At 38.0% G+C, this 27,695-nt stretch overlaps 1 protein-coding gene across 2 annotated transcripts in view; it reads right to left on the bottom strand.

Moving 5' to 3' along the window:
* The window catches only part of AFG2A (AFG2 AAA ATPase homolog A), a 336,287-nt gene that overhangs the window by 265,568 nt on the left and 43,024 nt on the right, over positions 1 to 27,695 (bottom strand). For both annotated transcript variants that reach the window (XM_065877711.1, XM_065877712.1), the window contains one exon: positions 27,271 to 27,425. In XM_065877711.1, coding sequence (XP_065733783.1) covers positions 27,271 to 27,425 — 155 coding nt within the window. The remainder of the gene's footprint in view (positions 1 to 27,270; positions 27,426 to 27,695) is intronic.

The following is a 27,695-nucleotide window of genomic DNA, read 5'->3' as shown; positions in this document are numbered from 1 at the left end:
TGCCCATCGTTGGATGAATGGATAAAGAAGATATGGCACATATATACAATGGAATATTACTCAGCCATAAAAAGAAACGAAATTGAGCTATTTGTAATGAGGTGGACAGACCTAGAGTCTGTCATACAGAGTTAAGTAAGTCAGAAAGAGAAAGACAAATACCGTATGCTAACACATATATATGGAATTTAAGAAAAAAAAATGTCATGAAGAACCTAGGGGTAAGACAGGAATAGAGACACAGACGTACTGGAGAACGGACTTGAGGATATGAGGAGGGGGAAGGGTGAGCTATGACAGGGCGAATGGGAGGCATGGACATATATACACTAACAAACATAAGGTAGATAGCTAGTGGGAAGCAGCCGCATGGCACAGGGATATCGGCTCGGTGCTTTGTGACCGCTTGGATGGGTGGGATGGGGAGGGTGGGAGGGAGGGAGACGCAAGAGGGAGGAGATGTGGGAACGTGTGTATATGTATAACTGATTCACTTTGTTATAAAGCAGAAACTAACACACCATTGTAAAGCAATTATACCCCAATAAAGATGTTAAAAAAAAAAAAAAAAAGTAATTCAGTATGGCTAGAATTTAGAGAGCCAGAAGAGGAGTAGAAACAAAAGAGGTTAGCCAGCATATGGAGCTATCAGACCTTGAAGACTCATAAAACATCAAGAAATTTAGACTTTATCCTGAGAGCAATGCAGAGCAATTTAATCAGGGAAATGACATGATCAGACTGCTGGAAGACCACTGTGGTTATAAAGTAGAGTGGGGATTAGAATTGGGAGGGTGAGGAGGAGAGGCTTCTACAGTAATTCCTATAAGAGACTGTGGTTATCTGCACTACTGTAGTAGCAGTAGGGCTATGGAGAAAACAAAACAGGATAAAAACTATATTAAACAAGGCTAATCAATGAGTCTTGATCATTAATGAGATTTGGAGAGGAGACGGTAAAAAAAGAAAATGAAATCAAGGGTAACAGTCAGGACTCAGACTTGGGCAATTGTGTAAATGAAAGTTACATTAAAAGAGAAAAAAAACATATTTGAAAATTAAGAAATTAGTTTCCAATTACTGTACCGTGGTTGGAATTTACAAGGGAAAGAAATTCAGTAAACTTTGGGAAATGTGTTCTACGTGCTCAACTTGTCTTAGAGACTGTAAGCACACAAAGGTAAGTGAAATAATATCTCCAAATATTTTTAATCTAGAAAGAGGAATAAGAAAAGTATTTTTAAAAACACAGTGTTTGTCTAAAGACATAAAATATCTGTCTTCACACAAATTAATACAAAAACTACTGAAAAAATATAAAATAGGTTAAGATATTCTTAAATATGTGAGATAGTGAGGACAGAGATTTGGAAAATGTTGCATACATGAAAGACTTACATCAAGCTGTTAGAATATGAAAGTAATAATAGCAATTCCCACCTCATATGTCTATGAGGATAGCCATTATATAAGTGCAGCCTATAAGAAATTACAAAGGACAATATAAGAATTACCTATTTCACCAACACCTAAAAGTAACGATTTTTAGTATTTTGGTGTAGTACCTTCTAGTCTTTCAAATGCCTGTGCATGAGTTTTCATTGAGATCATAATATATACACAATTCTATATTCTGCGTTTTAAAAACTTCATTTTTTTTGTACGAAATTACTAGTTACTGTATCACTTTGGGCAATTTGCTTCATCTCTCTAAACTTCTTTCTCATCTGTAATAGGGGACAATAAAACCTAAGCTCTCAGGATTATTGTGAGAATCTAACAGTATAGTAAATATTCCATTAACTGCACTTTGCCTGGCACATGTTAACTAATAAATACTTGGTAGGTATTATTATTATTATTTTATTTAAATGTCTGAAAGATGATTACAATGAATAGTCATATTTTAAAGGACTAATGACAAAAGATAAAGGACAATCAAGCCATTACATTTGTAGTTTCATGAACAATATTTAATTACCATAACTTTTCTATTCTTTTTCTTTTTGTCTGATTCCTACATTTCTTAAAATAAGGGCAAACAAGTTTTGCATTTTAATTTAGCACCTGAATGCCAAATAAGTGATGGGTCTCTGTATAGCTAAGATACCTAATGAAAATAAATATAAATTTGCTTTAAAATAGTATTGCATAGGAGAGTCTTAAAGCACAGAAAGTCATGGGAAAATTAGTCAGTAAGAGAATAAGCGCCAGCATGAAATCATAAAATCCTAGAACTAGAACAGGAATTCACAAACTAGCTGGTTCACTATCCTACCTTCAGTCAGTATTTCACCTTTCAAGTCCTCTCATCTTTCAACAAATACTATTTTATGCTCTTTAAAATTATTTTTAATTCCATAACTCTCTTAAATAAGTTACACTATATCGTAACTGCCAGAAAATTATTCCTACAATCTAACCTAAATCACTCCTGATAATATTATACTTGGGCCCTTGCCTTCTTATTTTGTCCTGATGAAAATAGTGAACAGCTGCTCACATATGGCTTTATAACTTTTTGAATTAATAATAAAGTTAGAAGTGACAGAACAGCTGTCAAACAAGCACAGACAGCACAGTGACATAAATTTCCCAAGGGAAATGTCCCCCACAAATATCCCACAGTACTTTCTGAGCAAGCATCCAACAATATATAAATCAAAAAAAAAAAAACCCAAAAAACAAAAACTCAATTCAAACTGCACACCCACAGAAGTAAGACACCTGATGATTAGGTTAAAACAAAACAAAAAAACTTTTATGGAAAAATTCCAAGAGGACAAAATAAAAATGAATGAACTAGGAGAATTACTATGACAGAGGAATTCAGTAGCTCCAGAGGGACTCACAGTGTCCTTATACATCTATGAGTCAAGATCCTCTTATTTTCTAGGTGCCAAGTTTTACACTGCCAGGCACAAAAATTCTTTTGTTTTTGTTTTTTTTGCAGTACGCGGGCCTCTCACTGTTGGGGCCTCTCCCGTTGCGGAGCACAGGCTCCGGACGTGCAGGCTCAGCGGCCATGGCTCACGGGCCCAGCCGCTCCGCGGCATGTGGGATCTTCCCGGACCGGGGCATAAACCCGTGTCCCCTGCATCGGCAGGCGGACTCTCAACCACTGCGCCACCAGGGAAGCCCCAAACATTCTTTTGAAAGTGTTAGTTTTATAGAAAACATGGCAACAAAGAGTGCCTTTCACTTTGTTCTTTCACACTAACAAGTCCCAACATAAGGATAAGAAGCCAGGCACTAGCACGTGGGTTGGCAGTTCTCTGCTGGGCCATACACCAACTTCTTAACAATTCAAATATTTAAAGTAGATTTATTTTGATAAGCAATCATAAGGATACAAAATTACTAGGGATACTACATAATGCAGAAAGAAATGTTGAGAAAACCCACCTCTAAGATCCAAAAGAAAAAAACACATTTCCAGATGCTTCTTTAATGGAGACAAAGCAAAATTAGGATGCAGTTAAGTGTTCAAAATATGTTCTGAGATCTAAGTAAAAACATGTGAAAGCCATTAGCTTTATAAGGTGAAAGACAAAATATTTTTCCCCATGCTTAAAAAAAACATTCTATCGAGGTTTCTTAAAAAAACAAGTCAAAGTTCCAGTTCCACTATGGTACCATAAACCATCTACAGCCTCTCCCCCCCCACCCCCAAATTCATTAAAAATACAAACTTCACACAAAATACAAAACCCACTACAGGAAGACTCTGAAAAGTAAAGTGGAGCATGAGGCAGGTAATACGGAGAAGGGCCCTGCACAGTGTGGTGGAAGGGGCTGAGCAAGTAGTGTTTTTTCCTTCTCTTTTCTTTCTTGACTCAGCTTTTCCCCTCCTATTTCACTTCGATTTTGCATAAGATTGCTAGGTTGAAATATCTAATATTTTCACAGGAAAGAGCACAGAATGCTTAAAAAAAAAAGATGAGAAAGAATATAAGAAACTACAACAAAACTTTGTCACTAATTGCAAACTGCCACTAATCCGAGTAATTTTGCTCTTCTTTAGTAAATCACATTTCAGAATCTCACTGAAACATATTATAAAGGCTATGGGAGCCAGATGCTCCTATAATTCCTAATTAATAAAGGGAAACATTAAGGTGAAGAAGAAAGGAACTATTCAAGTAAAAATAAAATAGATATTCCAAAAAACATGGAAATAATGATCAACTTAAAGGCAAATATTTTAACCAAATTTCAAACTATAGATTTCATAATCAGTTTAGTGCTTATATTAAAACCTGAGTTCAATTTCAAAAAATAGCATTTACATTACAATCCCACTTTAATAGGTTTACTATGAGCTGTGCTCAGAAAGCGGGCTATATATGAAGTCAAATCTTATAAATAAAATAGTAATTATCTAAATAAGCCCCCCTTAGATCAAAAAACTTCCTGCCTTAATTCAACTTAAAAATGGTTAATCATTTCCAAAATGAGTTTTTAAAAAACTATTTACTTTTGTTTAATAAACAGGGAAAAATCTCACAAAAAATGGAAACTTTAAACAAGGAAAAAAAAAAAAAAACAATAGCAGCAATAATTTTAAAAAAGTAAAACACCATGAAAATGACATAAAGTCTTACCTAGAAAATTCTTCATATCTCATTAAAATATTTTATATTTTCCTAATGTACCAAATTCCTTGAATAATTTACCTGCATTCAGCATAAAATGCTTTGAATATTTAAGGAAAGTTAGTAACATCTGCCATTCTTATTTGGCATAGCAGAACTAGGAAAAGATAAAGGAGTATGGATAAAAGAAATGAAAAATACAGGAACAGAGGAAAGAGATCAGGACTTCTACTGACTGGGCCCCAAGCCCAGGAACTAAAGAAGTACATGGTCACAAGTTTCTCAAGCGAATTTTAAATCAACCACATGTAAATAATGTATGACCAATTGCCCCCAAATTAAAAGAAATCATATAAAAGGCCCAGAAAAAAATGTTTCAAATAGTAAAAGTTTTTAAATGAGTTTTGTTCAGATTATTCATCTTTGGGAATTTGTGATATAAGTGAATAATAATCAAACAGAAAAGCTCTTTTGTTATATATGTAGGTATCACCAGGACCTTCCTAACAGTGCCTGTATACTACAGATGCTCAGTTTGTTTGGTATAGGAATAAATTAATGGGCAGATGCACATTTCTCTTGGGTTATCTTAAAAAAAAAAAGTAGCAGAAGGGGTAGAAATGGCAGGGAGACAGGCTGTAGGAAGTGAGATGGGGAAAACAGGAGAGATTTAGGGAGTTAGGAATAAACCAACATGTGTGGTCAGAACTCGTAAAAAAATGTTGCCAACATGTAATAGTGTACAAGGGCTATACATATGCTTTGCAAGACATTTTCTAGCCCAGATCTGTCCAAATAGTTGGGTCATAAATTCAAACCATTTCCCCTGAATCTCCTTTGATGGCTGGTTGACAATAAAAATGTTTGCGTATATATAGAGAAAAATCTTCTGCTGACAAGACTGGCTAAAGGGATGCTCCAAGTTTTTGTTAAATAGAAGGCAAAGAGAAGAGGCCCTTCTTTGTCAGAAAGCTGAGCAAACTCATGTAAGCAAACTTCCTAAGCAGTCCCGACTACGTCCTGAGATACAGACCAGAAAGGAAGTTCCTACATGGGGGAGAATAACCAATGCTGCTGGCCAGAGAGCATCGGTTATTCTCTATGTTGTTTTGGTTTGAGGTCTACAGATATAAGGAGAAAGCCCTGAAAAAGGGTTAAAGAGATACTAGGAAACAATCCTTACAGCACAGTCTTAATGGGCAATATTTAGAAAAAGAATAAAAGATTTTACCTTCATACTCAAAGCTGGTCCCTGGCTGCTAAATGTGCTGCATGTAATAGGGGGATGAATGTTAGTGGGACAGGATCAACTTGAGAATCAGGCCAAAAGATGCCGCAAGAAAATCCTAGAGAAAGAAGCTGCCTAGAGAAATTATATGCCTAGGACAAATTTCTATGCCTAGAAATTTATCCTAGAAATTTATCCTAGGCATATACTAAGTTCACTGAGACAGGTCAGGCAAGTCTCAGAGAACTGACCAAGCCTAAGTGGTAGATTGTTGAGAAAAAATTAACTGTCTTATGGTAAATGTTGTCTAACTGTGCCATCTTTTATAAGTTCTGACAAGTATGGGTCTCCTCTGCTGCAGGTATCAACAAGAAAGTCAGACTCCTATAGGTATACTAACAGAGGTTTTAATATCAAATATCCATTTGTTTACTCATTTATTCACTCATTCACTCAAATATATTCATCTTAGTGCAAAAGGCTGTTAGGTTTTGAGTGCTTAGCCAGGCTCTAGGAATACAGGTAGAATATACAGAGTGAGATAACAAAAAATGAACAAGACTGACATGGTCTCTACATCATGGAGCTTATAGACTGAAAGGAGAGGCAGACATTAAACAAATACATTAATAAGTATTTAATTTAAAGACTAGACAAAAAATTGTACGGGGTGCTACAAATAGTACATAATAGGCCTGGAGGGTCCTAGAGTGTTAAATACAGCTTTCTAGAAGATCTGATATTTAAACAGGCATGAAAGATAAGTAGCAGTTAGGCAACTAAAGAGACTGAATGACACTGAACCATTTGTAGCCCCTAATACCGGCTTTTAGTTCATCCTGGGGAAGGAAGAGATGCATGAGAATAACGGCAGAGTCATACTGAGGGACCTGACTCGTTATCATTCCAGGTTCAATCTGGTAAAACAGACCCATTTTAGCTTCCCTCATCTATGACTTGATCAGTTACTGTCATACTTTCTGTTCTTTTCCCTGCTGTCTCTAGAAAAATCTGAAGTTATGCACATTAGAGATCCTGACACTACTGAAAAGAGAACAGTTCTAAGAGCCATTGAGTATAAATTCTGTATGTAAGCAGCACATCAGCCTAAATTCTGGTTAAGTACTTCTGAGGGGCTGGAGGAGTTTTATCTTAATTAATTTTATAGTTTTGTTAAGCTATGATGAGTATGACATTTCATTTCAGTGGTCTTCCTCCCAAAACCCCATAATCCCAGCCTAACCGTAATGAAAACAACAGCCAAACTCAAATTGAGGGTCATTCTACAAAAAAGACCTAAGCAGTATACCTCAAAACTGTTAAGAACAGAAACACTGTCATAGCCCAGAGAAGCCAAAGACATGACAACTGAATGTAATGTGATAGCTTAGATGGGATCCTGAAATAGACAAAGGACATTAGGAAGAACTAATGAAATCCAACTAAAGTATGGAGTTTAGTAAATAGTGTTCAAGACATGTTTAATCAGAAAACCTGTGTTATTCAAACCCCGCCCATTTCAAAGAAAGGCCAGTCTTTAGGACTGGCCCTTAGCAGTCTTCTGGGAGATATTCTTTGGGCTTTTTAAATACTGTGCCTCTAAGAGTGTTTTTGTTTGCCTGAGGCCCTGGGCTATGCTATACCTGTTTGACCAGATAAGTTGACCCTGACAAGGTGATTTATGAACATTTGTTTTTGCTCTGGGAAGAGCTAGAATCTAAGAAGCAGAAGTCAGACATTCCGGTGCTGTATACCTACACTGACTGACCTGCAATGAAACCCTGGAAACCAAGGTTGAGGTCAGCCTCCCTGGTCAATAACAGTTCACACATATTGTCACACACTGTTTAGGGGAGAATTAAGTGTGCTCCCAAGTGACTCCATTGGGAGAGTACACCTAGAAGCTTGTTCCTGTTTTCTTCTGGACTTCACCTCATGTGACTTTTCACTTTTGAGTATTTTGATCTGTATCCTTTCACAGTAATAAATCATAACCATGAGTATAACAGCTTCTGAGTGCAGTGAGTCCTTCCAGTGAATCATCAAGCCTGAGGGCGATCCTGAGGTCCCCCAACAAAGACAGAGAGATAGATGATAAAATTACAAACAACTTAGAATTCCCTAAAACTCACATTCCCACCTACTCCCCCACTACCCATCTATAGGCCTGAACATTAGGGAAACTTTATCTCAGGCTATTAAACTCATCTTTTAATTTATCTTAAGTTTATAGTGGAGTGCTCAGACATCTGCTAATTTTCAGATTACATTTTTTCAATCTATCCCATCTTTCCCACTTTTGCATCATATACCATTCCACCTTAGAGCTTTGGTCTTTCTATTGGGTCAATACCAGAAGAAAGTTCACTCGTATAACACTTAAAAAAAAAAAAAAAGCCCCCAAAACTCCCATTTACCATTGCAACAAAAAGAATAAAATACCTAGGAATAAACCTACCTAAGGAGGCAAAAGACCTGTATGCAGAAAACTATAAGACACTGATGAAAGAAATCAAAGATGATACAAACAGATAGAGAGATATACCATGTTCTTGGATTGGAAGAATGAACACTGTGAAAATGACTATACTACCCAAAGCAATCTACAGATTCAATGCAATCCGAATCACACTACCAATGGCATTTTTCACAGAACTAGAACAAAAAATTTGTATGGAAACACAAAAGACCCCGAATAGCCAAAGCAATCTTGAGAAAGAAATGGAGCTGGAGGAATCAGGCTCCCGGACTTCAGACTATACTACAAAGCTACAGTAGTCAAGACAGTATGGTACTGGCAAAAAAACAGAAATATAGTTAATGGAACAGGATAGAAAGCCCAGAGATAAACCCATACACATATGATCACCTTATCTTTGACAAAGGAGGCAAGAATATACGATGGAGAAAAGATAGTCTCTTCAATAAGTGGTGCTAGGAAAACTGGTCAGCTACATATAAAAGAATGAAATTAGAACACTCCCTAACACCATACACAAAAATAAACTCAAAAGGGATTAAAGATCTAAATGTAAGGCCAGACACCATCAAACTCTTAGAGGAAAACATAGGCAGAACACTCTATGACATAAATCACAGCAAGATCCTTTTTGCCCCACCTCCTAGAGTAATAGAAATAAAAATAAACAAATGGGACCTAATGAAACTTCAAAGCTTTTGCACAGCAACAGAAACCATAAACAAGATGAAAAGACAACCCTCAGAATGGAAGAAAATATTTGCAAATGGAGCAACTGACAAAGGATTAATCTCCAAAATATACAAGCAGCTCGTGCAACTCCGTATCAAAAAAACCAAACAACCCAATCCAAAAATGGCCGGACACCTAAACAGATATTTCTCCAAAGAAGACATACGGATTGCCAACAAACACATGAAAAGATGCTAACCATCACTAATCATTAGAGAAATGCAAATCAAAACCACAATGAGGTAACACCTCACACCAGTCAGAATAGCCATCATCAAAAAATCTAGAAACAATAAATGCTGGAGAGGGTGTGGAGAAAAGAGAACCCTCCTGCACTGTTGGTGGGAATGTAAATTGATACAGCCACTGTGGAGAACAGTATGGAGGTTCCTTAAAAAACCAAAAATAGAACTACCATATAACCCAGTAATCCCACTACTGGGCATATACCCTGAGAAAACCATAATTCAAAAAGAGTCATATACCACAATGTTCACTGCAGCACTATTTACAATAGCCAGGACATGGAAGAATCCTGAATGTCCACTGACAGATAAATGGATAAAGAAGATGTGGCACATTTATACAATGGAATATCACTCAGCCATAAAAAGGAATGAAACTGAGTTATTTGTAATGAGGTGGATGGACCTAGAGTCTGTCATACAGAGCAAAGTAAGTCAGAAAGAGAAAAACAAATACCATATGCTAACACATATATATGGAATCTAAAAAAATGGTACTGATGAACCTAGTGGCAGGGCAGGAATAAAGACACAGACGTAGAAAACAGACTCGAGGACACGGTGGGAAGGGGAAGTTGGGACGAAGTGAGAGAGTAGCACTGACATATATACACTACCAAATGTAAAATAGATAGCTAATGGGAAGCTGCTGCATAGAACTGTGAGATCAGCTCGATGCTTTGTGACCACCTAGAGGGGTGGGATAGGGAGGGTAGGAGGGAGGCTCAAGAGGGAGGGGATATGGGGATATATGTGTACATATAGCTGATTCACCTTGTTGTACAGCAGAAACTAACACAACCTTGTAAAGCAATTATACGCCAATAAAGATGTAAAAAGAAAACCTATATAAAAAACTGCAAAGCATTTTTCTGAAGAGTACATGAAATTCTGACATGGTGATTCTAACATGGGGCATTGGAATATGCCCCACCCTGTGGCTTAGATGTAAATTATTAAAAATGGTATTTTTGAAAACTGCCAAATAGGGACCTTTGCTTCCAGCCAAGGAGTAAAAGAAATAAGATTTACCTTTCTGTCTGAAAAAAACTTAAAAAGCTGACAAACTCTTAGGACATTGGCCATCAGGCAATGAAGGAGGATGATCCTTGAGAGAAGGGAAACAGTGAGGTGAACCCTATGACTCTGCCTATCTAACTGCCTGGAGAAAGGCCACAGGTTGCAGCAGTGGAGAGGAAACCTAAGCAGAGCCCACAGTCTCTCTGAGATGAGAAAATGAAGCTGGGAGTATGGGAAAGTCAAAGAGGTAGGTATTGCAGGGCAGAGTATTAGAGGTAAAAGAGGTACAGAGACAGAGAGAGAACTCCTGAAATCTGTAGAGGGTCTCCATCAAATATTCAGTTATCAGTACACACATGTGAGCAAAACAAATGAGGCCAGGAAAAAAAAAAAAAGAAACCAGAGACCTAAAAGGACTAGAAGGAAGCATGCCTGCTCCCAACAGTCAGAGTGGACCCTCATAATTTATAGAGCATCAGGTAGGATATTGATAAGGATCTTAGCTCACTAGTAGGGAAAAATTAACCCTAGACAAAACATTGCCGTGGTACCACCTGAGAAAATTTGAAGGCATGACCAAAAAGGATCAAACTTTCCAAATAACTTAACCACACCCCAGAATAAATCTCAAGAATATTTTTATGAATATAAAGCATTCATCTCCCAACAAAATAAAAATCAGAATTTCTGGAAACCAATCAAAATGCATCGTGCATGCAAAGAAGCAGGGAAATATAATCTATAATAAGGAAAAAAATCAATAAATTGAAGCTGATTCAGAAATTACACAGATAGAATTAGAAGACAAGGACATTATAACAGCTATTATTATAAATATGTTGCATATGTTCAAATGAAGGAAACATTGAAAACATTAAGTAGAGAAGAAAAAATATAAAAAGGATAAAAATCAAATTTCTAAAGAAATACTACAGTGTCCATAATTTTTAAAATGTACTGGATGGAATTAACAGCTGATTAGACACTTTAATGGGGAAAAAAGGTTAGCGAACTGGTAGGCACAGCAACAGAGACCCTCTAAAACAAAAAAAAGGGAGAAAGAAAACAGAGGAATATAAAAAATGAACACAGCATTACTGGGCTTTGGGAGAATCTCAAGCAGACAAATGTACATGTGTATTTTTAGTCCCCAGTGAGGGGACTAATGAACTAGCACAAGAAACAAGAAGAAAACTATTAAGGCACATGATAATCAAATTGCTTAAAACAAGTGTTAAAGAGAAAATCTTAAAAGCAACCTGAGGAAAAAAAAAGATATGTTACACACAGAAAACAATGAAAATGGAGACAGCAGATTTCTTTTCAAAAATAATGCAAGAAAGCAGAGAGTGGAGCAAATCATTAAAGAACTAGGGGTGCGTGGGTAACGGGAGGGGTATCACTGTCAATCTAAATTCTTTACCCAATAAAAGTATCTTTTTAAAACAAAAACAAAATAATGACTTTTTTGAGACATGCAAAAACTGAAAGAATTCTTGACCAGCACACCTGCATTACAGGATATGTTAAAGTAAGCCCTTCAGGAAGAAGGAAAATGATACCAGATGGAAACCTGAATCTACACAAAAGACTAAAGAGAGCTGGAAGTGGTAATTACACTGTGTAAACATAGAAAATTTTCTTTATTATTATTTAAATCGCTTCAAACGGAAATACTATTTAGAGCAAAAATGATGACAATGTACTCTGGGGTTCACAACCATGTAAAAGTAAAATGTATGACAACAGCACAAAGGCCAGGAGGGGAGCAAAAGAAGTACACTGTTTTAAGGTTCTTACACTACACATGTGATACATTATCACTTGAAGGTAGACCATGTTAAGTTAAAGATGTTTCAAAGGAAATAAAAAATATTTTGAACTAAATGGAAATGAAAATCCAACATATCAAATATGTGGGATGCAGCTAAAACAATGCTTAATGATTATTTATAGCACTGAACACAGACCTAGAAGAGACAGAACTAAACTCACTAACCACAGCTCTCACCTTAAACTAAAGGAAGAAGACCAGATTAAGCCTAATGCAAACAAGGAAGGAAATAACAAAGATTAGCACAGAAATCAATGAAATCAAAATCAGAAAAATAAAACAAAAAGCTGATAATTTGAAAAAAATCAATAAAACTGCTAGACCTCCAGGCAGAATGATCATGAAAAAAAAGAGAAGACATAAACAGTATTAGAAATGAAAGAGAAAACACTACTGATCCCACAGACAGTAAAAAGATAATAAGGAAGACTACGAACAACTATGTCCATAAATCAGGCAATTAAGGCAAAATGGACCAATTCCTTAAAAGATACAAACTACCAAACTCAAGAAAAAAACAGATAACCTGAATAGTCCTAGATTTACTAAAAAGTTAAATTTAACTTAAGCCTTCCAAATAATTAAAGTTACAGGACTAGACGGTGATGATGGTTGCAAAGCAATGGGAATATACTTAATACCACCCAATTATATACTTAAGACTGGTTAAAATGGTAAATTTCATGTTATGCATAGTTTACCACAGTTTAAAAAAACAACAACAAAACTTTTCCCATATATGTTTATGACTCCAAGCTATAGATGGAGTTTTAGAGTCCTATGGTTACACACAGAGGAGCAGAGTTAACCCTACCTGGGGGAAAAAAAATTAACTAAAGACCTAAATGTACATGCTAAGACTATAAGCAACTCTTATAAACTCTTAGAAGAAAATATACAGTAAATCCTCCTGACCTTGGATCTGGCAATACTTTCTTAAATGTGACACCAAAACTACACACAAGTAAAGAAAAAATAGAGACACTGGACTGCATTGAAATCAAAAACTTTTATGCTGCAAAGGACATTATCAAGAAAATGAAAAGAGGCAGCTCACTGAATGGGAGAAAATATTTGCAAATCATATATACCTGATATCAAATATAATAAAGGACTTGTATCTAGTACATATACAACTCAATAATAAATAAAAAACAATTAAAAATGGGGGAATGCACAGGTTGCAAGATGATGGGCAAAGTGTATAGGGTTTCTTTTGGGGATGATGAAAATGTTCTAAAATTAAATGTAGTGACGCCTGTACAACTTTTTGCATATACTAGACCACTGAATTGTACCCTTTAAATAAGTGAATGACTGATAGGTGAATTATACCTCAATAAAGCTGTTACCAAATATATATACATATATTTTTATATGAAAAGGTAAAAGAACCATTTCTGAAAAATGAGAACCACTATGAACCAAAATGCTACATAAAATATTCAGTCATTCGACAAACCTTTATTTAGTTGGTACTATTTGCCAAACAGAGGGGACACAAAGATGAATAAGACAAAAGAACCACAAGGCATATATGTGTTAGCTTTGTATGTGTGTATTAGGAATCATATTACAAGATCTTTGGTAACTGAGAGGTCAGAAAGTAATTTTTCAGGCAGAGGGGAGGACAACGTGCAAAAATACAAAATGGTTTAACAGAACAATGTAAAATGAAAGTGAAGAAGGCACGAGCCAGGTTACGAACACCAAACTAAAGAGCTTAGACTTCATCTTAGAGGTTATCAATAGGGAGTTATGTTGATGGCATTTAAGACAGTTTGGGACAGATGGACTACGGGACAAGATCAGGTGAGTGTGTAATTACTCTGTATCTGTGTAAGGTGAAGTGAAAAGGTGGTACCACAAAAGAACCACATTAACCCTACCAATGATTTCCTTTAAATGAAAATCTGTGTTTTTAGCAAATACTCATCAAGTATTTACAGGCTTTCTTCAGAGATACTGTGGGTTTGGTTCAAGACCACTCTCAGCAAGGCGAACATCGCAATAAAGTGAATCACACAGATTTTTTGGTTTCCCAGTGTATGTGAAGGTTATGTTTATACTACACTGTAGTCCATTAAGGGTGCAGTAGCATTATGTCTAAAAAATAATGTACATACCTTAATTAAAAAATACTTTATTGCTAAAAAATGTTAATCATCATCTGAGCCTCAGTGAGTCACAATCCTTCGCTGGTGGAGAGTCTTGTCTTGATGTTGATGCTGCTGACTGACCAGGGTGGATGCTGAAGGCTGGGGCGGCTGTGGCAGTTTCTTAAAATAAGACACCAGTGGGGCTTCCCTGGTGGCGCAGTGGTTGAGAGTCCGCCTGCCGATGCAAGGGACGCGGGTTCGTGCCCCGGTCCGGGAAGATCCCACATGCCGCGGAGCGACTAGGCCCGTGAGCCATGGCCGCTGAGCCTGTGCGTCCGGAGCCTGTGCTCCGCAACGGGAGAGGCCACAGCAGTGAGAGGCCCGCGTGCCGCAAAAAAAAAAAAAAAAAAAAAAAAAAAAAGACAGCAGTGAAGCCTGCCACATCAATCAACTTTTCCTTTCACAAACAATTTCTCTGTAGTATGCGATGTTTGACAGCATTTTAACTACAGTAGAATTTCTTTCAAAATTGGAGTCAATCTTCTCAAACCCTGCCACTGCTTTAACTAAGTTTATGTAAAATTCCAACTTCTTTGTTGTCATGTCAACAATTTTCACAGCATCTTCACTAGGAGTAAATTCCATCTCCAGAAACCACTTTCTTTGCTCATCCATAGGAAGCAACTCCTCAGTCATTCAAGTTGTACCATGAGATTGCAGCAATCCAGTCACATCTTCAGGCTCCACTTCTAATTCCAGTTCTCTTGCTATTTCTACCACATCTGCAGTTACTTCCGCCACTGAAGTCTTGAATCCCTCAAAGTCATCCATAAGGGTTAGAATCAACTTCTTCCAAACCCCTGTGAATGTTGGTATAGACCTCTTCTGTGAATCATGAATGTTCTTAATGGCATCTAGAATGGTGAATCTTTTTTAGAAGGTTTTCAATTTACTTTGCTCAGATCCAACAGAGGAATCGCTACCTATGGTAGCTATATCCTTGCAAAACGTATTTCTTAAATAATAAGACTTGAAAGTCAAAATGATGCCTTGATCCATGGCCTGCATAACGGATGTTGTGTTAGCAGGCATGAAAACAATATTAATCTTGTTGTACATCTCTGTCAGACTTCTTGGATGACCAGGTGAATTGTCAATGAACAGTAATATTTTGAAAGGAAGCTTTTTTTCTGAGTATTAGGTCTCAATAGTGGGCTTAAAATATTCAGAAAACCATGTTGTAAACAAAAGTATTGTCAGCCAGGCTTTGCTGTTCCATTTATAGAGAGCACAGGCAGAGTAGATTTAGCATCACTGTTAAGAACCCTAGGATTTTTGGAATGGTAAATGAGCACTGGCTTCAAATTAAAGTCAACAGCTGCACTAGCCCCTAACAAGAGTTAACCTGTCCTTTAAAGCTTTAAAGCCAGGCACTGACTTTTCCTCTCTAGCTATTAGAGTCCTAGATGGCATCTTCTTCCAATGTAAGGCTGTCTCATCTACAATGAAAATCTGCTGTCTAGGGTAGCCACCTTCATTAAACCATCTTAGCTAGATCTTTCGGATAACCTGCTGCAGCTTCTCCATCAGCACTTGCTGTTTCACCTTGCACTTTGATGTTATGGAGACGGCTTCTTTCCTTAAACAACATGAATCGACATTTGCTCGCTTCAGACTTTTCTTCTGCAGCCTCCTCATCTATACCACCCTTCACAGAATTGAAGAGAGTTTGGGCCTTGCTCTGGATTAGACTTTGGCTTAAGGGAATGTTGCAGCTGGTTTGATCTTCTATCCAGACCACTAAAACTTTCTCCACATCATTCATGTGTTCACTGGAGAAGCACTTAATTCCCTTCAAGAATTTTTCCTTTGCATCACAACTTGGCTAACTGTTTGGCACAAGAGCCCTAGCTTTTAAAGGCCTATCTTGGCTTTTGACATGCCTTCTTCACTAAGCTTAATCATTTCTAGCTTTTGATTGAAAGTGAGAGATGTGACTCTTCCTTTTCCTTGAACACGCAGAGACCACTGTAGGGTTATTAACTGGCCTAATTTCAATATTGCTGTGTCTCAGAGAATAGAGAGGCCCAAGGAGAGGGAGCAAGCTAGGGGAACAGATGGTTGGTAGAGCAGTCAGAACACACAACAATTACCGGTTAAGTTCACCATCTTATATGGATACAGTTAGTGGCACCCTAAAACAATTACAATAGTAACATCAAAGATCACTAATTAAAGATCACCATAAAAATATAATAATAATGAAAAAGTCTGAAATAGTGCAATAATTACCAAATAATACAGAGTAATACCGAGACACAAAGTGAGAAAATACTGTTAGAAAACTGGCTGACAGACTTGCTCATCACAGGGTTGCCACAAGCCTTCAATTTCTTTTAAAAAAACAAAAAAACACCAGTATCTGTGAACCACAATAAAGTGAAACACAACAAAATGAGCTGTGCTTGTACTGAGTACTGATCAACTATACATACAAGTGTGGCATTTTCTTCTAGGACAACCTCAACACTATTTATAGATTCAAAAGGAGACACCCAACAGAAACTGAAAATTAAGAGTTCTCTATTTATAACCTGAACGGAAAAGTGTTCAATTTCATCAATGTTAACTGGGGTCAGAGCTGAGAATAGAAATTGGTGATCCTTCCACTCATTTCTCCTCCTATTGAACCCGGAGAAAAGTAAGGTATAAAAAGAAAAGTGGAATGAAAGAGTTAAACCTCTACAATATTTAATAATGGTCAAACTAAAATCTTGATTTTGGCACAGAGTATTTGCTGGTTAAAAGTAATCTACTTTGAGAGCTTCAAGATGGCGGAAGAGTAAGACGCAGAGATCACCTCCCTGCTCACAAATACGTCAGAAATACATCCACAGGTGGAACAACTCCTACAGAACACCTACTGAACGCTGGCAGAAGACCTCAGACCTCCCAAAAGGCAAGAAACTCCCCACGTACTTGGGTAGGGCAAAAGAAAAAACAGAGACAAAGAATAGGGACGGGACCCGCACCAGTGGGAGGGAGCTGTGAAGGAGGAAAGGTTTCCACACACTAGAAAGCCCCTTCGCTGGCGGAGACTGCGGGTGGCGGAGGGGGAAAGCTTCGGAGCCGTGGAGGAGAACGCAGCCACAGGGGTGCGGAGGAAAAAGCGGAGAGATTCCCGCACAGAGGATAGGTGCCGACCGGCACTCACCAGCCCGAGAGGCTTGTCTGCGCACCCGCCGGGGCGGGCGGGGGTTGGGAGCTGAGGCTCGGGCTTCGGTCGGACGCAGGGAGAGGACTGGGGTTGGCGGCGTGAACACAGCCTGAAAGGAGCTAGTGTGCCACAGCTAGCCGGGAGGGAGTCCGGGAAAAGGTCTGAAGCTGCCGAAGAGGCAAGAGACTTTTTCTTCCCTCTTTGTTTCCTGGTGCGCGAAGAGAGAAGATTCAGAGCACGGCTTAAAGGAGCTCCAGGGATGGGCATGAGCCGCGGCTATCAGCGCGGACTCCAGAGACAGGCATGGGACGCTAAGGCGGCTGCTGCAGCCATCAAGAAGCCTGTATGCGAGCACAGGTCACTATCCACACCTCCCCTCCAGGGAGCCTGTGCAAACCCGCCACTGCCAGGGTCCCGGGATCCAGGGACAACTTCCCTGGGAGAACGCATGGCGTGCCTCGGGCTGGTGCAACCTCACGCTGGCCTCTGCTGCCGCAGGCTCTCCCCGCATCGTGCCCCTCCCTTCCCGCGGCCTGAGTGAGCCAGAGCCCCCCAATCAGCTGCTCCTTTAACCCCATCCTGAGTGGGAACAGACGCCCTCAGGCGACCTACACGCAGAGGGGCAGGTGCACATCCAAAGCTGAACCCCGGGAGCTGTGCGAACAGAGAGAAAGGGAAATCTCTCCCAGCAGCCTGAGGAGCAGCAGATTAAATCTCCACAATCAACTTGATGTACCCTGCATCTGTGGAATACCTGAATAGGCAACGAATCATCCCAAATTGAGGAGGTGGACTTTGAGAGCAACGATATATATATTTTTTTCCCTTTTCCACTTTTTGTGAGTGTGTATGTGTATGCTTCTGTGTGAGATGTTGTCTGTACAGCTTTGCTTTTACCATTTGTCCTAGTGTTCTGTCCTTTTTTTTAACTTAAAAAAATTTTTTTAATTATTTTTTATTTTAATAACTTTATTTTATTTTATCTTCTTTCTTTCTTTTTTTTCTCCCTTTTATTCTTAGCCATGTGCAGGACAGGCTCTTGGTGCTCCAGCCAGGCATCAGGGCTGTGCCACTGAGGTGGGAGAGCCAACTTCAGGACACTGGTCCACAAGAGACCTCCCAGCTCCACAAAATATCAAATGGCAAAAATCTCCCAGAGATCCCCATCTCAACACCAGCACCCAGCTCCACTCAAGGACCAGCAACCTCAAGTGCAAGACACCCTATGCCAAACAACTAGCAAGACAGGAACACAACCCCATCCATTAGCACAGAGGCTGCATAAAATTATTAAAAGGCCACAGACACCCCAAAACACACCACCAGATGTGGACCTGCCCACCAGAAAGATAAGATCCAGCCTCATCCACCAGAACACAGGCACTAGTCCCCTCCACCAGGAAGCCTACACAACACACTGAACCAACCTTAGCCACTGGGGACAGACACCAAAAACAACAGAAACTACGAACCTGCAGCCTGTGAAAAGGAGACCCCAAACACAGTAAGTTAAGCAAAATGAGAAGACAGAAAAACACACAGCAGATGAAGGAGCAAGATAAAAACCGACCAGACCTAACAAATGAAGAGGAAATAGGCAATCTACCTGAAAAAGAATTCAGAATAATGACAGTAATGATCCAAAATCTTGGAAATAGAATGGAGAAAATACAAGAAATGTTTAACAAGGACCTAGAAGAACTAAAGAGCAAGGAGAAATGAACAACACAGTAAATGAAATTAAAAATTCTCTAGAAGGGATCAATAGCAGAATAACTGAGGCAGAAGAATGGGTAAGTGACCTGGAAGATAAAATAGTGGAAATAACTACCGCAGACCAGAATAAAGAAAAAAGAATGAAAAGAATTGAGGACAGTCTCAGAGACCTCTGGGACAACATTAAATGCACCAACATTCAAATTATAGGGGTCCCAGAAGAAGAGAAAAAGAAAGGGACTGAGAAAATATTTGAAGAGATTATAGTTGAAAACTTCCCTAATATGGGAAAGGAAATAGTTAATCAAGTCCAGAAGCACAGAGAGTCCCATACAGGATCAATCCAAGGAGAAACACGCCAAGACACATATTAATCAAACTATCAAAAATTAAATACAAAGAAGACATATTAAAAGCAGCAAGGGAAAAACAACAAGTAACACATAAGGGAATCCCTGTGAGGTTAACAGCTGATCTTTCAGCAAGCCAGAAGGGAGTGGCAGGACATACTTAAAGTGATGAAAGAGAAAAACGTACAACCAAGATTACTCTACCCAGCAAGGATCTCACTCAGATTTGATGGAGAAATTAAAAGCTTTACAGACAAGCAAAAGCTGAGAGAATTCAGCACCACCAAACCAGCTCTACAACAAATGCTAAAGGAACTTCTCTAGGCAGGAAACAGAAGAGAAGGTAAAGACCTACAATAATAAGCCCAAAACAATTAAGAAAAATGGTAATAGGAACACGTGTCGATAATTACCTTAAATGTAAATGGATTAAATGCTCCAACCAAAAGACATAGACTGGCTGAATGGTTACAAAAACAAGACTCGTATATATGCTGTCTACAAGAGACCCACTTCAGACCTAGGGACACATAAAGACTGAAAGTGAGGGGATGGAAAAAGATATTCCATACAAATGGAAAACAAAAGAAAGCTGGAGTAGCAATTCTCATATCAGACAAAATAGACTTTGCACAGCAAAGGAAATCATAAACATGAAGCAATTGACAAAGGATTAATCTCCAATACACACAAGCAACTCATGCAGCTCAATATTAAAAAAACAAACAACGCAATCCAAAAATGGACAGAAGACCTAAATAGACACTTCTCCAAAGAAGATATACAGATAGCCAACAAACACATGAAAGAATGCTCAACATCATTAATCATTAGAGAAATGCAACTCAAAACTATAATGAGATATCATCTCACACCGGTCAGAATGGCCATCATCAAAACATCTACAAACAATAAATGCTGGAGAGGGTGTGGAGAAAAGGAAACCCTCTTGCACTGTTGGTGGGAATGTAAATTGATACAGCCACTATGGAGAACAGTATGAAGGTTCCTTAAAAAACTAAAAATAGAACTACCATATGACCCAGCAATCCCACTACTGGGCATATACCCTGAGAAAACCATAATTCAAGAAGAGTCATGTACCAAAATGTTCATTGCAGCTCTATTTACAATAGCCAGGACATGGAAGCAACCTAAGTGTCCATCAACAGATGAATGGATAAAGAAGATGTGTCACATATATACAATGGAATATTACTCAGCCATAAAAAGGAACAAAACTGAGTTATTTGTCGTGAGGTGGATGGACCTAGAGGCTGTCATACAGAGTGAAGTAAGGCTGAAAGAGAAAAACAAATACTGTATGCTAACACATATGTATGGAATCTAAAAAAAAAACGAAAAGAAAATGGTCAGAAGAACCTAGGGGCAAGACGGGAATAAAGATGCAGACCTACTAGAGAAGGGACTTGATACGGGGAGGGGGAAGGGTAAGCTGGGACAAAGTGAGAGAGTGGCATGGACGTATTATACACACTACCAAACGTAAAACAGATAGCTAGTGGGAAGCAGCCACATAGCACAGGGTGATTAACTCAGTGCTTCATGACCACCTAAAGGGGTGGGATAGGGAGGGTGCAGGGGAGGGAGATGCAAGAGGGAACAGGTATGGGGATATATGTATAAGTGATTCACTTTGTTATAAAGCAGAAACTGACACACCGTTGTAAAGCAATTATACTCTAATGAAGATGTTAAAAAAAAAAGTAATCTACTTTTCCAAATGTGCTTTCCTGTTCAATTGTTATTACTTAAAACTATAAAAATGCTCAAGAGTAGTTGGCAGGGAAGACTGGGATCTTGTAAGTGATAGAAGACACTCTTCTGTCTAGACAACAAGAAGGAAAATCAAAAGAAACCAAATTCAAAACCCTGCCAAGGACCAATATGGAATTAATAGAATTTCTACAGGTTGTACTATCTATTCCAAAAAAAAAAAAATCTGTTATTTAGTAAAGCATCATAGAAGCCCTCAATCTTCTGAGTCTGTAAGAAATAAAATATAGAATACAGTACTGCTTTTAAAAAACAGAAACTCAAATTCCTTCTAATTATCCTGAGGGTACAAGAAGAATAAAATGTAATTATGGTCAATTAAACTATTTAACTCATATCTCTGCATCAGAAAAGTAATGCTAATGAGCTCATCCTAGGAAATTCAACTCACTTGTCACATTCTGATGTTCTAGTCTCATCTGAAAAAGCGCCAAATGAAAATACAGCTGCAAATTTTGAATACGTAGTGAAACAGATAACCTTTTGATTATTCATATAATTAAGAGGTTTGCTAGTTTTTAAAATGGGAGTAAATGAGGAATGTTTATTTAAATAATGACATTTGGTAGACACTCAATTTGACCACCAACTACCTCTAAGTTTAACCTGGATCCAAGACTGCAAACGGGTTTGGGGCTATACAGGTAGTCCTGAGGCTCTGCCTGCAGTTCACTTTACAAAAGTGCGTTCATGTGAAAGTAGAGTCCTATTTTTTTAATTGGCTTTTGGCTTATTCTGAACCAAAGGTCCAAATTCTGAAAACTGCAATCCGAAGGTAATATCAAAAGTGTACAGATGGGGCTTCCCTGGTGGCGCAGTGGTTGAGAGTCCGCCTGCGGATGCAGGGCACGCAGGTTCGTGCCCCGGTCCGGGAAGATCCCACATGCCGCGGAGCAGCTGGGCCCGTTAGCCATGGCCGCTGAGCCTGCGCGTCCAGAGCCTGTGCTCCGCAACGGAAGAGGCCGCAACAGTGAGAGGCCCGCGTACCGCAAAAAAAAAAAAAAAAAAAAGGGTACAGATAGATTATTTCCAAATAATAAAGGATAACCTAAAACTACATAAAATAAAATAGAGAAAGCCAGGAGAAGGGGATTGTTAAGATGTATATATGAATTACATAAACTTGATGGAATTAATTTGTATATATTTGGCTAAGAATGACTTTTATCAGGAATGACTGTTGTGACGTATACACAATGACTGATTGCAACAATAATATATAAATACAAGTATTAAAAGCACTGTATTTTTTTCTTTACCTTAATACAATGAGAATTTTTAATGGATCAAGAAAGCAGGGCTTCCCTGGTGGCGCAGTGGTTGAGAGTCCGCCTGCCGATGCAGGGGACACGGGTTCGTGCCCCGGTCCGGGAAGATCCCACATGCCGCGGAGCGGCTGGGCCCGTGAGCCATGGCCGCTGAGCCTGCGCATCGGGAGCCTGTGCTCCGCAACGGGAGAGGCCACAACAGTGAGAGGCCCGCGTACCACAAAAAAAAAAAAAAAAAAAAGAAAGCAACATGTTCTGCATAAAATATAAAGGATTACTGTATATCCTTCCAGACTAGACAGCTTAACACTATTATAGACATCTGTATTCCAAAACTGTTAAGTTCACTAACAGTAGTAAATTCACTAAAGAAATTAGTTGCTTTATAAAATATGAAGAATGTTTCATGAGGGTAATAATGGCCTATATTGTACTTTGTTTGGTACAGAAGAAGGATGATACACTCTTTTTAAAATATTTTTCAAATATCTGAAATTGACCATCTAATATGTTTTTTCATGAAAATTATAGTTATTTGCTCATTTATTCAACAAATACTGATTGGACATCTATTATGTGCTAGTCCTATGCTAAGTACTAAGGATAAAAACAAAAAGAAAGAACCTCTGGTCTTATGGAACTTCAAATTCATTTAAAAGCCATCCAGATATACCCCTGATCTAAAAATTTAACATTTTTATAGGGAGGAGAAGAGACATAACTGATAGCTACCTTTCATTTTCTTTTTAAATCTCTATTCATTTAAAACTTATCCAGTATTATTCCTTGTAATAAAGAACTTTTCAGTGAAGAAAATAATCTAGTGGAAAGTAAAAAGAGAAAAGAACTAAAGTGAAAATAAAATGAGATTTTGCTTAAGTTCTTTGCAATTTCACATTTTTATCACATGATTAAAAATTAGAACAACCTTTCTGGGGTAAAAAAAAGAAAACGATATTTGTCACAAACTTTAAAAATCACATATTTTAGTCTGGTAATTCCACTTCATCAAAATCAAAAACGCAAAGATTTGGACACAAATATGTTTATAACTATATGAGAGAAAAATAGAAAAAAACCCTAAATTTCTGAGAATGGAAGAAAGATAAAACAATTACAGTTTATCAACATAACAGTCTATTATGCTGTCAATAAAAAGATGTTTGCCAGGAAATTTTAGAGTAAAACATTTATCATATAACTTTAAATGATAAAAGCAGAACATAAAACTATATATATCCTAAGATTAACTATATTAAAATACCTATATGCACAGAAGAAAATCTATAAAATTCTAAAAAATCTATTGGAACTGTGACAAAATATTAACAGTTATCTCTGGGTGAAAAACTGAAATTTCACAATGCATATTAGCATATTCAAAGATTCTAAGGATTCCTCAAGTAAAGAAATATATTTGACTTTCATCACTGATTAATTGTAAAATGCATTTGACTTTTAACACACCAATTGGTATAATCACCAATTCAGAAAGTCCAAAAAAAGGAAACATTACATTTAAGTAAGTGGCTAACACTTGTGGTCTCCTGAAATTAATAATGCACTATATTATAATTGGCAACATTCCAACCTTAAGACATTTCTTTCAAACTTTAGCAAGTGTGATTTAGAAGGTTTAATTTCACACACTAAAATCTTTTCTCAAAAGATGCTGAATGCTCACTTTGCTATTAAAAAAAAAAGCCGCAATTAACTAGCTACTTTAAACAGGTTTTCTATAGCAAAATAAATATTAAATCTTCTGCAGAAATCAGTTGGAGAGATCTTTGTAGGTGTAATAGCCAGAAATCAGAAGAGTGAACTTTAGGAATCCAATTACAGAAATGTTGACTTCTCAGGAAAATTTTTACAATCTGAAGTGAGCATGAAAAGCAATGTAAGAAAGTCCTCTGACCAAGGCTAATCACTTTGGAGCTCATGAGTAACATCATAGTACACCATGGACTTAGACCAAATAATGAAACGCCAAATGGAGAAAGGCACAAGTCCATGGGTTGTAAATACTGTATCAAAAGAAAATAAAGGAAAAATTCTTTCATTAGAGCAATTAAAAGTGCAGCTGTAGTACCAGTTCCTATGATGAATAAATCAGTTCAGCAGTTCTAAGAGTGGACAGCCACTGCTTAAACACATTCTTCATTGGCAATAACTTTAAGTTTAAAAGCTGACTGTAGGTTTCCTTAGCTCCTAAACTTTTTTAATCACTAAAATGTTTGGGGATGGTGCAGTTGGTTATAACCCTATCCCCTGAAATTTTCACATGAGGCATTTGATGATTAGGTGTCTACCTGACCCATTATATTATGTTACAGTACCCAATAAAATACAGATAAATACTGCAAATATTCATACCAATATCGGTATTCATACCAATCAATGTCCCCGAACTTTAGACCGTAAGTTCCAAAGAAGTGAAGTTTCTACTAACCCAACATCAATCATTCTTCATTCTATAATTCCATTTGTCAAATTATTCATATGAAATGAGCATGTTCTGCTACAGAGCTTCTGAAAAACCCCAAAGTTGAGCTTTCAGTAGTAAATTTGAAAATGTTTCAAAAAGAATTCAAAATCACATTAAGCAGCCTAAACTAGCAGTTAGTCCTTGGGAATGTTCTTATCTCCAGGGTACTGTTTCCCAGCCTAAACTTACAAAACAACTGTGTTCTATAAGAAGCTAACAAGTGCCTGCTTCACTTAGCTTTTGCTAATGACTGTAAAATTTAGTGGCTCAAAATAACTTTATTATTTCTGACAATTCTGAGGGTTAACTGGTTTCTCCTGGTTGGGGCAAACTTTGATTGGAGTGGGATAGTCTAGCATGGCATCACATGTCTGACAACTGGTGATGACTAGAATGAGGGGATCTCAACTAGGAAGGCTCATCCCTGTTCACACAGTCTCTCATCCTCCAGGAAGCTAGTACAGATTTCTTAACAAAGCTAATGCAATGGCAAAGACCAGCAAGAGAAGGCAAGCCCTAAGCGCTTTCAAGCCTGCTTGCATTATGGCTGCCAACACTCCACTGGCCAAAGCAAGTTACATGGCCAAGTGCAGATTCAAGGATGGAAAACTTGACTCCCTAGCATTTAGAGTAGGAGCTACAAGACTGCAGTGCAAAAGGGCAAACACAGTGAAGGGAAGAATTTGTGGTCATTTTTTGCAATCCACCACACTGCAAATGCTGCAAGTCTCTGCTCCACGTGGTCCATGGTGAAATAAGTTTAAATAACAGCTCTCTTTTGACACTTCAAAATACATATTGACATATTACAATATAATATAATGCAGAACACACTGCCAATGTTTGTTTCAATGTTCATTTTCTAAAAATATTAATATATTCAAAGAAAACTATAAAGCCATCCCCCACCCCCGAATATTAGGCCCATGTGTGTCACAGGTGACGTAACAGGTGGTCCATGCATAAAAGGTAACTTCTGTTGCCCTTGTGGTGATCTCACTGAAAACTCTGCAGAGACAGTCAATGAAGTATATGTAAAAGAACCCAAGGAAACATCAAGCATCATTAGTAGAAAGTATCATAACTAGAAGATTTTTTTTTTGTTCTAAAATTAGCCTTGTTGACATTTTCTGGTAAAACTAAACATGGAATTAGTATACAACCCAGTAACTGTACTACACTTGGGTATTTGTTCCAGAGAAATAAAAACTTATATTCACATAATACCTGTAGAAAAATGTTCATAGAAGCTTTACTCATAATAGCCCCAAACTGGAAACAAGCCAGATGTCCTTCAACTGGTGAATGGTTAAACAAACCGTTGTACACATATACCATGGAATACTACTCAGCAAAAGAAAGGAACAAACTATTGATATATAACAACTTGAATGAATCACCAGGGAATTACAGTAAGTGAAAAAAACTAATCCTAAACAATTATCTAATGTATAATTCCATTTACACAACACTTCTGAAATGACAGAATTTTGGAAATGGATGCATGAACAAGGTGGGTGTAGTTATGAAAGGGCAAAGCAAGGGATCATTGTGGTGATGGAAATCCTCAGTATCTCGATTCTGGTGATGGATACACAAAACTTTACATATAATAACACTGCACAGAACTAAATACACAGACACAGACACACACGTACACATAAATGAGTACAGGCAACACTGGGGAAACCTGAAAAAGATCGATGATTCTATCAATATCCTGGCTTGTGATACTGTATTATAGTTTTGTAAGGTGTTACCACTGCGGGAGAGACTGGGTAAAGTATACATACACTCTCCCTAAAGTATTTCTTACAACTGTACTATATCTACAATTATCTCCATAAAAATTTCAATTAAAAAAAAATTTTTTTTTTTTTTTTTTGCGGTACGCGGGCCTCTCACTGTTGTGGCCTCTCCCGTTGCGGAGCTCAGGCTCCAGACGCGCAGCCTCAGCGGCCATGGCTCACGGGCCCAGCCGCTCCGCGGCATGTGGGATCTTCCCGGACCGGGGCACGAACCCGCGTCCCCTGCATCGGCAGGCGGACTCTCAACCACTGCGCCACCAGGGAAGCCCTTTTTTTTTTTTTTGCGAAAAAAAAATTTTTTTAAGTTTAGCTTAGGAAGGTAGTTTCCCTGGGGTCTTAGTTTCTTTCAGAGTTTAATTCAAACAGTGTGGCTAGCATGAGGGTACAAATGACTTACATTTGGGACATCAATTGCTACCTCCCTCATGGCACTGGGCCTGATGTCATTCATCCCCTGCAAGAAATCTTTCAGAGTAATCTTCACCAACCCAGCCATCTTACTGTCAGGGAGGTTAGGGTGTTTCCTCAAGACTCTCCTCAAGGCATGAAGACCTGTAAAGAGAAAAGTAGCACAAGCTCTGTCTTCCACCTCATAAATACACACTGAACCATTACCAATAAAAATAATAACAAAAAACCCAAAGCTCATGCATATTATAACATTTAAAATTTTGTGTGCTTGTGCACATGCGTGCGTGCGTGTACAGTGGCGGGAGGGTGGGGAGGGAGAAGGGATAATGTGGGGGATGAAGGCAAAAATCTAAATGCTTAGTATTGGTGGTAAAAATATGACAAACCGCTATGAAATATGAAAAGACAGAT

The sequence above is a fragment of the Phocoena phocoena genome, chromosome 5, assembly GCF_963924675.1.
Source record: "Phocoena phocoena chromosome 5, mPhoPho1.1, whole genome shotgun sequence".
In the NCBI taxonomy this organism is placed as follows: domain Eukaryota; kingdom Metazoa; phylum Chordata; class Mammalia; order Artiodactyla; family Phocoenidae; genus Phocoena; species Phocoena phocoena.
Note: the sequence above shows the minus strand (reverse complement) of the source record. Positions and strands in the feature narration are given on the sequence as shown.